Source organism: Balaenoptera ricei, chromosome 5 (assembly GCF_028023285.1).
Source record: "Balaenoptera ricei isolate mBalRic1 chromosome 5, mBalRic1.hap2, whole genome shotgun sequence".
Lineage (NCBI taxonomy): Eukaryota > Metazoa > Chordata > Mammalia > Artiodactyla > Balaenopteridae > Balaenoptera > Balaenoptera ricei.
The window spans coordinates 41,394,168-41,410,641 of NC_082643.1; the positions used below are offsets into that span (position 1 = coordinate 41,394,168).

The window sequence follows — 16,474 nt, forward strand, 5'->3', positions numbered from 1 at the left end:
GGAGGGATAGGTGAAGGTGGTCAAAAGGTATAAACTTCCAGTTATAAGATAAATAAGTCCTGGGAATGTGATGCACAACATGGTGACTATAGGTAACAATACTGTGTTGTATATTTGAAAGTTGCTAAGAGAAGTTCTCATTATAAGAAAAATTTGTAACTAAGTGAGGTGATGAAATGAATGTTAGCTAAACTTGTGGTAATGATTTTGCAATATATACATATAGCATATAATTTTGTTGTGCACTTTAGACTAATACAATGTTATATGTCAGTTATATCTCAGTAAAACTGGGGGAACAATGGTGATCAGGACTCAGGTGGCTTCTGCCCTCATTGAACTTACAGTCAAGCAGCGAGGCAGGTTTTTTTAAGTTAAGCTAACTTAATTTTTATAACAATTTACGAGTTCTATTAGTTATTTTATTAACACCGTGTTACTTCAAGACATTTTCTTGATAGGTGCTAAAAATGAGCAGGATCCTCAGACACAAAATAATGTGCCAAGGATGGCCCAATTTAGATATAATGAGACTCTATGAGGGTGGTGAGGTGCAGATTGTCGAGAAGCAAGAGTTAATGTTAAGAGACCATTTAAGGAACAGTCTCTGCAGTACATGTAGCTCATGGTAGTGGAAATGGAGTTAGAGCTAAGTGGATTAATTTGAAAATTCACATTGGAAGTAAATGCAGACCTTCACGAATTGGATATGGGGAGGAGATAAGAGAATATCAAGATGACTTGTATACCTGAGCAAATGATGTTTAAGAGAGAAACAGGTTGAGAGAGAAAACAGAGGTTTATTCAGTTATGGACATATTAATTTTCAGATAATTCTGAGACAGCCAATTAGAGGTGGTCAGTAGATAGCTGTATATGTGAGTCAGGAGCTTTGAGAAAGATGTCTTAGCCAGATAATATCTTGGCATCTCGAGTAACACAGCATTAAGTTAAAATATGCTGCTTCGTTTATTTGAATTTTGTCCTTAACTTATATAATACCATTTTCCTAACATATTTAAAGCTCTGGACATAAACATCTAGCAATAGCAAATATAATTCCATGCAACAAACATGTAGGGGATACAGAGCTAAATCCTTCAGGATTTTGACCATTAAGGATCACAATAACTTTGAGGATAGCAAAAAAGGTAATAAAAGACAATATATGATAATTATACCATAATGATCGTACAAATAAACTATTGTGGATATAGAATTCAATTTCCAAAATATCAGCCCAAATATCAGAGTAAGGGAAGTGAATTAAAAAAAAAGATAAATAGTAGACAAAGAGGAACATAGCAGTAACAAAGGAAAGAAGCCCAGGGGCTGTAAATAATAGCTAATACACATTTTCAGAAGCAAGAGACGTTGGGGGTCATCCATTGTTAGCAGTGCTTCCCCAGTTGTCAGACTAAGGGAGGGCAATCATAAATCCAGAAATGCTGTGCTGGGGCAGGCGCGGAGGAAGAGAGAGCAGGCCCATGGACTGGGCAATGAAGCTTATTCCTGTCATAATTATATGTCCTGTGTGCAGGAACCGTTTGAGATTCCTGTGCATCACTTAATGGATCTCATTAATTTGGCAGGTGTCAAGAAACAGTACCAACCTCTGAGACAAAGGAACATCTTACTGTCTTTAGTTCCGTTAATTTTGGACATAGCACGTTTTTACTACATGGCCAATTTGAGAGTTGTCATTTCAGAGTAGAGTTACTTGTACAAACAAAGATGATGTGTTCAATAAACTTCCACTCCTTAGCTAAGTCTGACATCATCCAGGCTCTGATACTCACCTAACCTATATTCAGCTTTATAAGGAAAATCTTAGTAAGATGAAACTATTAAATAGAAATCAGAGTTTGAATTTTATTGCCAGGAAATGACCAAAGGTAAGAATGTAGCAATAACCCTGGAAGAGCAGTTCCTTGCTTCTGCCTCTTCCATCTTGTGGAAACAATGTGCAAAAACCTCTTGAACAAGAAAAACACAGTGACCATCAGTAGCAGGGGACCATATCATTTATCTCTAAGTCAGGAAAATTTGACAGTGAAAGGGCACGCTAAAATACATTGGTGGGTGTCAAAGTAGTGCTGTTGAAATTTGTTTAAATTAATTAAAAGAATACAAATAAAAGTAAAATTTTAAAATGTATTTATATAGATTACCTAAATATTAAAAGTATAACATGAGACGAATGACTATTCTTCATATATCTTCATGTATTTTAATCAACTGAGACTTCCTAGTCCTATTTGTTTGTAATACAGTTCCACTGGTATTTTTCTGAAGAAGACTTTTTTCAACGTGATTTTATTGTTTGATTTGTTCAATTTCTTTCTTGCTTCAGTTCCTTCCACCACATGTCAGTGTGCTTTTATTTGCAAGTATTATTTGTTTATAATAATAGCTATTCCCTAAAATTTCAACAGTTGAAATATTGGGATGCTCCATTTACTGAATACTATGGTTAAAGATTTCTAAGTGATTTGGGGGGAAAAAAAGCATCTGAAATTTAGGACTTATTTATAAAAAGTTATTCCTCAATCAGAATTATAAGGGGTGCCAAGAAGTGCTAACTGCCTTGCTGAAGCATCTTTATTTTTTGATTGAACATAAGCTTTGTCTCCAAAATTTTGTGATAAAGTTATTCCAACCATGTATATATTCTATTTGCAAATCTTGGCACATACACATTCTATTTTGATTTGTAGAATATTGCAGTTTGCTTGGACTCAGTGTGAATTATTTTTGCATCACAACTCACTATACTATAGAAAATCAATCTGTTACTGAAAAGTTCTGATTTTATATTTGAAGCATTTGATATAAAGCAGGTAAAATGATTTGGTAAAATGATATAAAGCAGACATAATATAAATGCTTTCAAAATTATTTTTCTGCTAATGGAGGCAACACATTAACAAGCTGTTGCTTAACTTTTTGTGCATATCCAAAAAAAAAAAAAAACCCCTTGGGATAGAAAATAAGCAAAATTAATTTAGAAGAACAGTCATTTGATCTAAATGAAAAGTCATGGTTTAAGTGCAATTTTTGTAGGTGCATGTGTTAAATTATCGTCCTTGGAAACAGTCTTCTTAAAATAATTACTAATTTTGAAATAGATACTGATGTTCCTTTAGGAGAATTATTCTCTGGTTTTCACTAGTCATGCCAAAGAAAATATGAGAAATAGTATAGCATACTATTACTATTATATATATACTATATATACCATATTACTATAGTATACTATACTATATATAATACATATACTATATATATACTATATTACTATATATATACTATATCTATATAGCATATAGTATTTTAATTAAATATGCAGTCTCAATTTTATTTATTTTTGTCAAAAGGGTTTATTGCAAAGTTAAAAAAGCATTACTAAACACTAAAAAGTAAATAATTATAGATTTATGCCACACAAATGGCAAAATCAGTGTAACAAAAATATTCTGACTACTCTCTATATCCTCACTATATGCTTTATAGCAGGCTGACCAGCCTCTGTACCCTCACATATTTCACATCAAGCTAAACTCTAATTTCCCAAGTTTACTACTTGGCCTATCACATAGCAGCCTGGCAGCTTTGTGGATTTTGTAGTTTAAACCATGAGCTGGATCATACATGGGTGGTGCACTGAATGGTCACTAAGGGCAGCAGGGTGACCATGAGACAACTTGTCACAAAGATAAAAGAAGATCAAGAGAGGCAGCACTTGCATGCACCCTATCACTCCATCTCACTGAGATGAAGAAGTACCTCTTTGGGAGCCTTCAATTCTTCACTAATGCCATCCACTTGATTTCCAGGAATATGGTTGCCTTATTCTTAGGGTAACCATCTTCGTTACTTTCATCTGTTTTCTGTGGTGATGAGTTTGTTTAGCTAGTCCCACATTCATTATCCATGTGGTAAATCTTTGTGTGATCTCCCTCATCACTAGTTTGCTGAAGGGCTGTAAAGTACTAATTCAATTTCTAGTGTTTGGAAGAGCTGCTGCTTTTGGTGCTATCTTTCAGGGCTTGGCTTCTGAGCCCCTTGTTACCCCTGCTTCAACTCTTGTTGTCCATAAAGTGCGAAGTGGTGTTGATTAGAATCTATATAACTAGGCTTGGTCATCTAGGTTAGTTTGTTGCATAGGTGAAATGGCTTTCTTGGTGTTGGGCTCTGAGCCCAGCCACCTTCATCCACAATGGGACCCCGTCTTTTGCTTAGAAAAAGATTTAGGCGAACTCCACAGCTTATTGCTGTATTTGGTCATGAGTTACTGCTTGTCAAGTATTGCGTTCCCCAGAAAATACACTTTGAGATGGTGATTGTATGCAGGAGATTTATTAGGGAGTGTCCTGGGGGTTTACAGCTGTGGAAAGGAAGGGAAGGAAGCAAAGTCAGAAGTTCAGCTGCAATGAAATCTTAGTGGACGCTTCAGCTGACCCTTTTGGGAGTTTTGAAGAGGGAATGAGCCTTCCTAGCTGTCCTGAGTTGGGGTGAGGTGGCCAGGCTTTCATAATCCCAGATTTATTAGTCGCTGATTGAAGGCTGCCCAAGAAGAGAGTGTAACTTCAGTTGGGCAGCTCTTTTCAGCTGAATTTATAACCAGAGGGGACTAAGAGCTGAGAGGCTGTGTGCCAGCAGCATTCCCAGCAGCTGGGATGAAAAGTCCTTTATTCCTGAAGGGGAATCTTAGCAGTGCATCACAGCATCTACACTTCCCTTTGATGCACTAATGGATTTCTGTTATTGGCTTTTTTTACAACATGATTAGAAACAATTTGCAGAAAATAGGAAGCCAAAAGTGTCTAGGGCCCATGAGAGTTATAATGTATTCCTGAAAATGGGATATGCCTACTTCTAGACTTTCCATTGTATGATATAATGAAGATCTTTAGTAATTAAGCCACTATTAGTCATAATTCTATTACTTGTAATCAAAAGTATCTCTAACAAAATATAACCAAATTGATATAGCCAAGCAATTCAATGACAAATTAGTCCAAAAAAATCAACTGTTGACTTTTGATATGGGGATTAGGGAAAGCCTCTACTGAGGAGACGATATTTAGGCTGAAACCTGAATTACAAGATGGAGTCAGGCAAGTGAGGATGTGAGAAGAGCATTCCTGGCAGAAGGAACAATGCAAAAGCTTTGAGGCAGAGGTGATTTTGCAGGTTGGCCAACATGTTTCTCTGTGGTGGAATCAGTGTCTTGATAGCATGTCTAGGGACTATAATGTTTGGGCATGAAAGTGAGATATTTGAGGGCACGAGGTAGAGATTTTTTGATAGTTTTCAATTAAAGTCCAGGCCTTTGGTAAAGGTCAAAGTGAGAACATGGGAACATGGGAAAAGAACAGTGAAGGGTGCAGCATATATTCCAGGGCAGAATTTGGCTTGCCCAGCTATGGCTTAAGATGTTTAAGGTGCTCCAATGATAAGGTTTTTTAATTTTTATTTTTTAAGACATAAAGTTCTTCTCACAATGCCTAGGGATTTTTTAGTTAATTTCTTAATTTTTTGCCCACAGACATGTTAATATTGATCAAGAACATTTTAAATGTGATAGGGAAGGGGAACAAGAGAAATTATCAAATAAATAATTATGACTTAGGAAGAAGAAAACTTTGCAACAAGTTGTCTGCAATTTCCAGAAGGAAAAAAAAAATCAATACAACTGATTTTATGTTGAGAGTAAGCCTTGCTTACAGGGATGTGTGTGTGTGTGTGTGTGTTTATATAAATACATTCAAGGAGGTAAACATAGCTTTATTGCAACATAAAACTGGATTAAATGACAGGAGCATAACAAAAGAAGGCTATATCTTTCTTTCATGAATAAATCTGGTAGACATGGAAATGAGTATGTTAAGAAATTGCTAGAAAATTTTCAGCATAATTGCTGGAAAGTTGCTAGAAGTTGCTGAAAAACCTTCATAAAGATTTATCTCTTTTTTTACCGGCATGAAGGAAAAAAAAAGAAAAGCCACTGAAAGAAATAAAGTAAAATTCTATAGTCCAAGATTCAAAGAAAGAAGGACTTCAGAGTAACAAAAAACTTTCAGACATTAATTTGTGACTATGCAGCAACCAGTGATTCCAATTTGCAGATGTATTTGCTAAACTGTTGCCAGTAATCACTGAGGAATTACAGAAAATGGGAAAGATTGTAGTGTCAGCCAGGGTTCATGGCAGGAGACAGAAACATTATAAGTAGGCAAAGATTTAATACGGTAAATTGGGTGCTTGCAAATCATTGGAAGGCCTGGAGAAGTGAACTCTAGTCTGGGCTTCCTGGAAGGACTCCCAGACATGAGAGAGATGAATCACCATGGGAGCCCCAACCTCTGAGAGTATCCTAAAAAAACTGAACTTCTGGAATACATGATTGTAACCGAGATTTGAAAATCACAGAGCTGGAACTGTGCACTCATTATTACCATCATCACTATCCATCATGCTGGTGACTGGGATCTGGAGACCACTGTTGCCTCTGCTTCAAACCATCTTCTCTCCCAGGAATCTGGAAAATGACATGAATCACTGCTTCAGAAGAAAATTTCACATCTTCCTGAGACCGTGCTTGCTAACTAAGAAATGTCAGGCGATGACCACCCTCACTTTTGCCTTGCAAATCTCCCACGGTTGCATCTGCCTGGCAGGACCATATTGGAATCCAGAATACTAGCTGCAAAAGCATCTAGGAATTGTATGTGTGTCTCTCAAATCTCTTCAGTACAGGAAGGCATGATACAAGGGGGTAAATGGAAGTTCAATGGGCCAAACCACCATATTCCATACAACTGTAGATAGGCGAACATTATTTCTTTAGAAGGAAGAAGGAGGTTATAAGAGACACCTATTGAACGTGACATTGGTCCTCTTATTGGTTAGAAAAGATACCCTGTGAGTCATTAAGAAAGGATGTAGTGATGACTGGGAATTGGGGTTTCAGTAAAAACAAATCACACCAAATAGCTTATTAAAGTGGTAGGTAATAGAACTGTATGGCTATACGTGTCTGGATTTTAACAAGGTTTTTGTTCCAGACTTTTATGACATAAGACAAACTTGTGAAATGTGCTCAGGATAGTGGTATAGTTGCATGCATCTGTAATTAGTAGAAAGATTAAAAACTGCTGATTAGTAGATACATGTCCAATTACAGCAGATAAATATAAAAAAATTATATATATATTTTATCCTGCCCTGCATTACACGATGACTCCAGCAAGGACATTGCCTTTAAAAATAGTAATAGTCATTATTTATTGAGTGCACACTCTAGGCAAGGGACTGTAGATACATTACTACCTCATTTACTCCTTATAACAATCTTGTCAGGTTGTTATTACCTCCATTTTTAAGCATGTGGAAACTGATGTCAGAAAGTGTAAGTGGCCTGCTCATAGCTTCACATCTAGTAAGTAGTAGTGCTGAGATTCAGACCTAGAATTTCTTCAAGAAAGAGGTACCAGAGGGAGAGAGAACATCACAACATTTCTAAGAGAGACTGGCCAGAACCTGCCAAGATCCCCAGAGAGCAGCATTTTCTCAGTCATCCCACATGGGCCTACTGTCTCCAGGATCTGTTCAGTATCTCAGGGACTCAAACTCACATCGACAAGCCTCACTAAAAGCTCACACACGAAACCAGATTCCGATTTATTAAATTACAAGACATGCAATAGTCAAGCTAACCAAATATGGGCAGAATTCTTGTATGCAGAATTCTGAAGGAGAGCCTGATGAGTAGAATTTTGACTGCAGAGGATAGAATCAGACTAAAGAGACACAGATCAGATTGCTAACTGGCTGTAGTCTCTGACAGTCACAGTAGGGATATCCACCCGGCTGACTGGATCCCTGGACCTACCTGAGAGCGCACTTTCTTATTTCACCAGGCAGTACCAGAATTTACGTCTCTGACTCCTTCCTAGGCCCACATGACTAATTGCTATTCTTTCTTTAGATATTTTAATGACTTCACCTAAGTTGTTTTGGCTTAAAATTTAGTCTTTCTCTTTAAGGTGACTGTTCTGATCGCTTTCCTGCTGACACAATTTCTTAGCTTCAGAAAGCAAGTTTAATTCCTGTATTTCCAAATTCACTGTTGCCCTTGTACACTACCTATAAGATGTATGCCCATTTGACTCTTTACTTGTGCTGACATTGATAGGTTAACAAGAACAGAACAAACACAAGAATAGAAGTACCAGTGCTAAAATGCAGAGTTGAATAGCAGCACAAGTTTTTAAAAAGACAGTATTTCTAATTAGCATAGGTTCACTGTGAATCAATAGTGTGTGATGCATTTATCAAAGAAACCAGGACAGACTTAGCTGTATTAACTGTGTCAACAGAATGAATGAGCAAGTGAATGAATGAAGGAGTTGGTAGCCTTTCCCTAGTCTTCACTGACACTCCATGCTTAGAGTAACAATGGTATTTTCAGAGGACATCCACAGACTGGAATATATTCAGAGGAAGCTGACCAGATGGTACTAGGACTTGAAATCACACTCTGACAAATGGTGGTAGGACCATTTAGCTTAAGAAACAAAAGGCCTAGGGGGGAAATAAGAAAAGCTAAGAGTTATTGAGCGCTTACTGAGTGCTTATAGAGTAGGCCAGATGTTGTGCAAGGTCCTTTAATGGATTTCAAACATTATGGGCTTGTCATGATGAAAAGGGAATACTTTATTTTGAGTTGCCCTGGAAGGCAGGGCTGACAGTAGTTAGTAGAGATCACAGAGAGACAACTCTGTTTATTAGAATGATGACATTTCTAACACTCAGAGTTTTCCAACAACAGAATGAGCTGCCTTTATGTAAAGGGGGTCCATGTTTTTGAAGATGCTCAAGCAGAAACTGGTCAAAATTTGATGGAGATGTTTTGGAGAGGAATAAGTATTAAATGGAGGCATGGACAAGATTAAGTCTAAGACTTTGTCCAAACTTCTCTTGTGAGTCTATTTGCAATACAGCAAACCTCTTATTTAACTTTTAGTTTAGTGGCATGAGCCCTAAATGGTTAATATCACTTCCAATTCAATAGATCAATAGGATATTGATTGCTCCCTTCTTTCCTAGCAACGAAGACAAAGTCCAGGACAACCCAAATTTGCAGAGATGGAAAAAACTTTGTGAGTGGGTTCATTAGGTATAATATTTAGCAAAAAGAGATTCACTTCCTCATTTGCTCCCTAGACCCATGTATTCTGAGTATGGCAGACACATAAAGCATGGTAAATTCTTCTCAAATGGCTTGAAAGCTTCAAGTGTTAGTAGCATTCATTTCTGTCTTTGTATTTAAATGTAATGATTTATGCTTCTGAAACCCTCTCTGACTGCATTCCTTATTTCAAGCTTTGTTATTGTTAATGAGTGCACTTTGAGCATCAGCCCACCTGTGCATTCATGGCAATTAATGTCACACCTTAAAAATTGGTCCTGTGAGTGGGGAAAGAATGAATGTCTACTGAAAACGATCAAAGAACAGTAAAGTTTTACAGCTAAATATAACATATTAGTTGATGAGAAATTCAAGCCCAGAGAGATTAAATGACTTGCCACAGTCGCATGGCCAGTGAGAAAGTTGAGCACTTTTCTTTCTTTTGTCCCCGACTCACTGATGCAATCACATGCTGTTTTCTTGGCAAGATACTATTTTTCTTTTCCTAGCAGGTAGAATGTTTCTATACTAGTCACTCTTACATCTTTATTTACAGCCTGATTGACATGTGGCTTGAGAAGCAGGTATTTGAGTAGGATTCCAAACTAGTATTTTCCTTATCTGTATCTTTAGTTCAATAGGCGGGAATTCTAAGGGCTCCTTTGTTCTTTTTTTTTTTTTTTTTTTAACATCTTTATTGGAGTATAATTGCTTTACAATGGTGTGTTCGTTTCTGCTTTATAACAAAGTGAATCAGTTATACATATACATATGTTCCCATATCTCTTCCCTCTTGCATCTCCCTCCCTCCCACCCTCCCTATCCCACCCCTCTAGGTGGTCGCAAAGCACCGAGCTGATCTCCCTGTGCTATGCGGCTGCTTCCCACTAGCTATCTATTTTACATTTGGTAGTGTATATATGTCCATGACACTCTCTCACCCTGTCACATCTCACCCCTCCCCCTCCCCATATCCTCAAGTCCATTCTCTAGTAGGTCTGTGTCTTTATTCCCGTCTTGCCACTAGGTTCTTCATGACCTTTTTTTTTTTTTTTCCTTAGATTCCATATATATGTGTTAGCATACTGTATTTGTTTTTCTCTTTCTGACTTACTTCCCTCTGTATGACAGACTCTAACTCCATCCACCTCATTACAAATACCTCCATTTCATTTCTTTTTATGGCTGAGTAATATTCCATTGTATATATGTGCCACAGTATGGAGGTTCCTTAAAAAACTAAAAATAGAACTACCATATGACCCAGCAATCCACTACGGGGCATATACCCTGAGAAAACCATAATTCAAAAAGAGTCATGTACCAAAATGTTCATTGCAGCTCTATTTACAATAGCCAGGACATGGAAGCAACCTAAGTGTCCATCATCGGATGAATGGATAAAGAAGATGTGGCTCCTTTGTTCTTAATTCTGGATTGCTCTTGGGTCTCTGCAGTGCTGCGTATGATGCTGTTCTTGACAGAAATGTGGCCATTAAGAAGCTCAGCAGACCCTTTCAGAACCAAACGCATGCCAAGAGAGCTTACCGGGAGCTGGTCCTCATGAAGTGTGTGAACCATAAAAACGTGAGTTCTTATTTTAAACCTCTGGTGGTAGGAGGTGGTGAGATTGGGGAAGGAAGATCAGTATGCCAACTTGAGTAGGAAAGGCTTTCTTTACTTTGCAATTTTTGCCCCTTAAGATTGTTTATCCTGCCCATATGCTACATTTGCTTTCATTGTGCTCATGGTAGCTTTCTTCTTAAAAATCATCTGAAAACCGTATGGCATGGAGGGGATGAATCTGATAGATATTTCCCTGTTAAGAAATTAACCATATTTGGTTATCTTGCTCCAAATTAACCAGAGAACTTCATGCATTTCCAAAAAAACAAAAAAATCCACCCAAACAAACCAAAACAAAACCAAAAATATCTTAAAGAACAACATGCTATATTTCTTTATAATAATTTAAATTTAATTATTAACTGGTGAAGATTTTTATCTCCTTTTACTTTTAGCTATAGTCTGGCAGTGTCCTCCAACTGTTCAGTGTATACACTGTGCTTTGGCATCTTGCTTTTTGTAGGGTTGGGCAAACGTGCAGGGACATATCTGCAGCGTACTTCAGAACAGGCTTGTCAAGAACATTTCACATTGGAACTCAGTAGGGAACACCATTACAGGGCTTTCTTCACTTCAGATTATAATCTTCTTCAAACACTGGCAAAGGCCTCTAGAATTCTTTCTGTGCTCCTGTTCTTCTTAGTAAGGATAAATGGGAGATAATTCTTATTTTAATAAAGACAATTAATAAATAAATTATAATAAATATTTTATATATAATTTATTACATATAAACATATAATAAAATTCTTATAAAACTATAATAATAACTCCTTATAAAGTTTTTCTTGAGTATGAAAATCACAGAATACATGAAATTATCAGTGTAGTTTTATAAACAGGTGAATTTGTCATAAGGCACTAAGTAGAAGCAAATGTATGAGTGTTTAGTTGAAAGATATTTAAAATACAAATATGTGGATTTAGGCCCAATGACAGTGTTTCTTTTTCCCCCTATTACTCTACTCCAACGACTTTTTAGTTCAGTCACTTGACAGTTAAATGAATACAATGTGCCAGGTATAGATCTAGATGCTCTAGATGCTAAAAATACAGCAGTGAAGATAAGAGAGACAAATCCCTGCCCATGCGGTGCTCATGTTCTACTGGGAAGAGAAAGGCAGTCTACAAAATAGGTAGGTCAATGTTTAGAATGTCAGATAGTAACAAGTGCTACCAAGGAAAACAAAACGAAGAAGAAAGATAAAAAATACCGGTCAATGCAGAGTGGGTAGGGTTACTCTTTTAAATAGGTTAAGCAGGAAAGGCCTCACTCAGAAAGAAAAATTTTCTGAGGTATGTACCCATCTCTGATTTGGCCAGGCAAGGAACGTGATACTTCGAGAAAGGAATATAGAAATGTTAGAAATGATGATTCCTAAGAAAGATCATTCTGCTAAAGCAATTTGTTCTTTCAGTATGTGAAATAAAGGCAGGAGCAAGATTAACCACATGACCAATGCAATATATTTTTATGATAGCAAAGAGGATGAGAAATACCATAGGCAATGGAAGATGGATGGACACAAGCAATGAAACAACTGCATGGGAAGTTTTAATAGCTTTTTGTTTTCATATATTGAATATTTAGATTTCCCTAATCCTCCCTCCAGCCCCTATAATGCAATAAATACATCGTGGAGAAATTCCCACTTACTTTGTCAATTTGAGGGAATCATACTCCCCATTCTTGACTGGAATATGGGGGTTCACATTTATGATACCTAAAAAGGATTTCCAAATTGAAATAATAATTTGTAAATGGCATCCTACCTGCTATGTGTGTATGTGAATATGTTTGTGTATGTACATATGTTTGTATGCATGTATGTATATAAATCTAGGGAAATAAATTTCTGGAACTTGTTAACAGAAAGGAAGTTCACTGACAACCAAATGCAAATTCCACATTAGTGCTTGTAATACTAACTACAAGCAGTCAGAATGAAGAACGCTGGAAATGCTGTGGAAAGTAATGTAAAATAGTGAAGCAATCCCAATTAAGTTTTTAATAATAAAGAAGACAATCCATTTAGAAAATGAACACAATTCTAGGAAGTGATAGCTGGTATGATTGTGGGACCATGACAGATGTTGATTCACATCTGTGCATTTTAAGATGTTGGAATAAAAAAAGGAACTGAATCAGATTCCTGCCTGAAAACATTTGAACTAAAATGGAAATACCTGTGATGGTCTGTTTCTAAAGATAAGATTTTTAGTTGGTTATTAATAGGAGTTAGGATTTATAAGGGATCAAAGAAAGAACAGAGGAGAAATACTCAGAGGAAAATCAAAGGCAATGAAGGTGTTAAAACAAGGGCATAGAAAAGGGGAATACAAGAATATATAGTGGGGAATTTACTCTTTAAAATAATAAACGTTGATTTATTTAACATTGTAATGCTATTTTCTAGATTAATTTAGATTACCTAGATTATTTATTCACCAGATAATAAGGATTAGCATTTTTTCATCTTTAAGGGTTGTTTGTATGTGTTGTGTGTGTGTGTCCCACACATGGTCTCTAATGTTTTTGTTTGAACAAGTATCAAAATGAATTACTTTCTAAGATTAAGTACTATAAAAACAGGCTCACAGTTTCAATGAGAACTGTAGACATTTTTCAATACACACCATAACTAAGTATACAGAATAGCAAAGCACTTTAATCACAAGTTTTAAAAATATTTTGAGGGACTTCCCTGGTGGTCCAGTGGTTAAGACTCCATGCTCCCCAAGTAGGGGGCCTGGGTTTGATCCCTGGTCAGGGAACTAGATCCCACGTGCTGCAACTAAGACCTGGCACAGCCAAATAAGTAAATCAATATTTTTAAAAAATATTTTGAAACAGTTTTATTTCTATATGCATATTCCATGTTGCAAGGTTGCTTCAGAAGAGATAATCTTGTGTTTTTTGATATGTTATAACCATTACCCTGTATATATATATGAAAGTATTGGATGGTGTTGTGATTTTTTTTCTCAGTAATTCCTCAATAATTGGAAACTACTGAAGGCCTAAAGCATTCCTTAGATTGACTGCATTTCTCCAATGTTGAAAATCATTTTGTTTTGTTTATTACTTCGTGTTTCCATACCACTTATGAACTTTATTGAAATTCATTAATTCATGTTTTAAAGATGTGCAAATCTTAAACTTGTTTTTGTGAAATGGTTGCATCCATCCTATGAGTAGAGGATTGTTATCTATATTTTTTATTTTTATTTCCCTCTGGCACTTTAGTACAGAATATTTAGCTGAAAGACAATTTTGAGTTATTTATGTATGTAATCTATTTGCATAAAACAAAGGTTTTTTCCTTTTAACATTTACTTATGCTAGAAGGTAAACTTCTTTACTACCTAATATATAAAATAACTAAAGCAGGAAACAAAAAATTAAAAAATCATTTTTATAACTTAAAATACATTTGCCATTAAATTCATCATTGATATCATCCAAGATATACCTTTCCCCACACATACCATTGGAGCATTAGTTTAAATAATATTTGAGTGTGAAATAGAAGCAAAAGAAACTAAAATAACAACACAAAAAAATCTTGACTTAGAATACCTCCTTAATGTAGAACATCTCCTTGACTTAAACACCACCTTTTCATTTGGAGGAAGACATAGCCTTGCTAAGTCTTGCTGGTTATTTCACTGCTGCCTTACTTTTCTTACATGGCTTTTCCTCTTGTTTGTTTAGTTACATTACAACCCTATATTTACTGAGGAGAATCACACTCTAAAGCAATATCACAATCATATATCTTGTATGACTCTTTTCTCTGCCTAAGAATTTGAGCTTTTTAATTGCATTTTAACCTGAAGACAGATTACATGTCCTTCCTGAATATGTTTTTGAATGTTCTATGAGACAGTTCTAGAAAATTTTTCTGACTTTTCTATATCCACCATAGCACTAATATGTGACTTTGAGTTGGAATAAGTGCTTGTTTAAATATGCTTTTTAAATAATTCATTTTCTCCCCTTTTCTTTCTCTCCTTCTTCTGTCCCTTCCACTATCTCTTCTCCAGATTATTAGTTTATTAAATGTCTTCACACCCCAGAAAACGCTGGAGGAGTTCCAAGATGTGTAAGTAACAAAACTCATGAAGGAAAGGGGAGCATGACATTCAAATAACTCAAGTGATATTGACAAAAATCAGATGAATGAAATCCCTTGTAGAGATCAAAGGGAGGTAAGAACTGGCGGCAAATGAAAGGGATTCAGTGACAGGAGAGAAGGTTCTGTTTCTGCTGCTTCTTCCTGGAAAGACACTTCTGCTACTTTCTGGCCTAATGACTCTTTGTGCTTTGTTGCCCCATGTTCTTAGTTCAGTCAGACTCAGGGAAGGCTTACTATTTATTCTATATTTTTATTTATTTTTAATTTATTCTGTGAGCTTTCTAGAATGAGTCAATTCACTTTGAGAAATATTAATGACGGACACGATAAAAAATCATCCTTAATCTTTCTTTCTATTTTTGTGGTGCCTTTGATTTTGTGCAAAAAAACCTTCCAGAAGTATAATGACAATAAGCAGAGGAGAGGAAGTGAATCCTAGCACGTTGTCTTATTTAACACAGATACCTTGCATTTAATGGAAGATGCTATTCTGAATTTTTTTTCTTATTTGTAATCATAATACACGGGAAAGAGTTCAGGGAATTCAGGGTAAAATGAGAACAAGATGAAGGTACAAAATATACAGACAGGAACCACACACTAATAAATGCTACTTCTATTAGCATCTTTGTGGTAGAGTTACCATGGCTAACGTACATGCAATACTTGGAGGTTTCTCATATACTTAATTCAGTCAAAAGTTGAGCTGGGAAGTTCGGAAACTTATAGATTTAGGAGAGGATCCTGACTTGTTTGAAGGACTTGACATGTCTTGTGATTTGGAACTTACAATGTGGATTTACCTTGCAGTTACTTAGTAATGGAACTGATGGATGCCAACTTGTGTCAGGTGATTCAGATGGAGTTAGACCACGAGCGAATGTCTTACCTGCTATACCAAATGTTGTGTGGCATCAAGCACCTTCACTCTGCTGGAATTATTCACAGGGTAAGAATACTTAGTCCAGAATTATAATGAAGATGCTTGTGGAGAAGAGAAAGAGCAACTGTAGATTATTTTCTTTATGTAGGGGAGCTTGGTTAAATATAATGTACTTCATTTATTTTACTATAGAATTAGCACATAGTTCACTAATGTGTAGGAGGAGACTTTAGCACACTGTAGTTGGTTTTGTTTAACATATTTTTTCAGCTCATTGAGAGTCAGCTTTCAAGGCTTCTCAGAAATTCTGATTGGCAGAGTCATATGTGCAGCTGAAACCAGACAGTTCATTTCCACTGTTTCTGGTCACAAAGACAGAAGCCCTGATCTGCTCTTCTGTCTGGCCTAGAAATGAAGTATAAACTAAAAGGTTTATGTTACCATAAGGAGAAACCTAACAGATGACAATAAATGATGTTTTTTTCTAAAAACCTCTTCCCAAGATGAGCCTAAATTGTAAAAATGATACAATTCTCTTCTGGGTTTAAAAAAGCTTCTGAGGATGTTAAAACAAAGAAATCCCAAAACTAATTGTAAACTTCTTTTGGGAAGTACTCTTTTGCTTTACAT

The 16,474-nt window shown here is 36.1% G+C and overlaps 1 protein-coding gene across 3 annotated transcripts in view; it reads left to right on the plus strand.

Annotated features, from left to right (window-relative positions):
• Positions 1–16,474, plus strand: part of MAPK10 (mitogen-activated protein kinase 10) — a 181,594-nt gene that overhangs the window by 87,429 nt on the left and 77,691 nt on the right. For all 3 annotated transcript variants that reach the window (XM_059923980.1, XM_059923981.1, XM_059923982.1), the window contains 3 exons: positions 10,654–10,783; positions 14,870–14,928; positions 15,772–15,910. In XM_059923980.1, the coding sequence (XP_059779963.1) occupies positions 10,654–10,783; positions 14,870–14,928; positions 15,772–15,910 (328 nt within the window). The remainder of the gene's footprint in view (positions 1–10,653; positions 10,784–14,869; positions 14,929–15,771; positions 15,911–16,474) is intronic.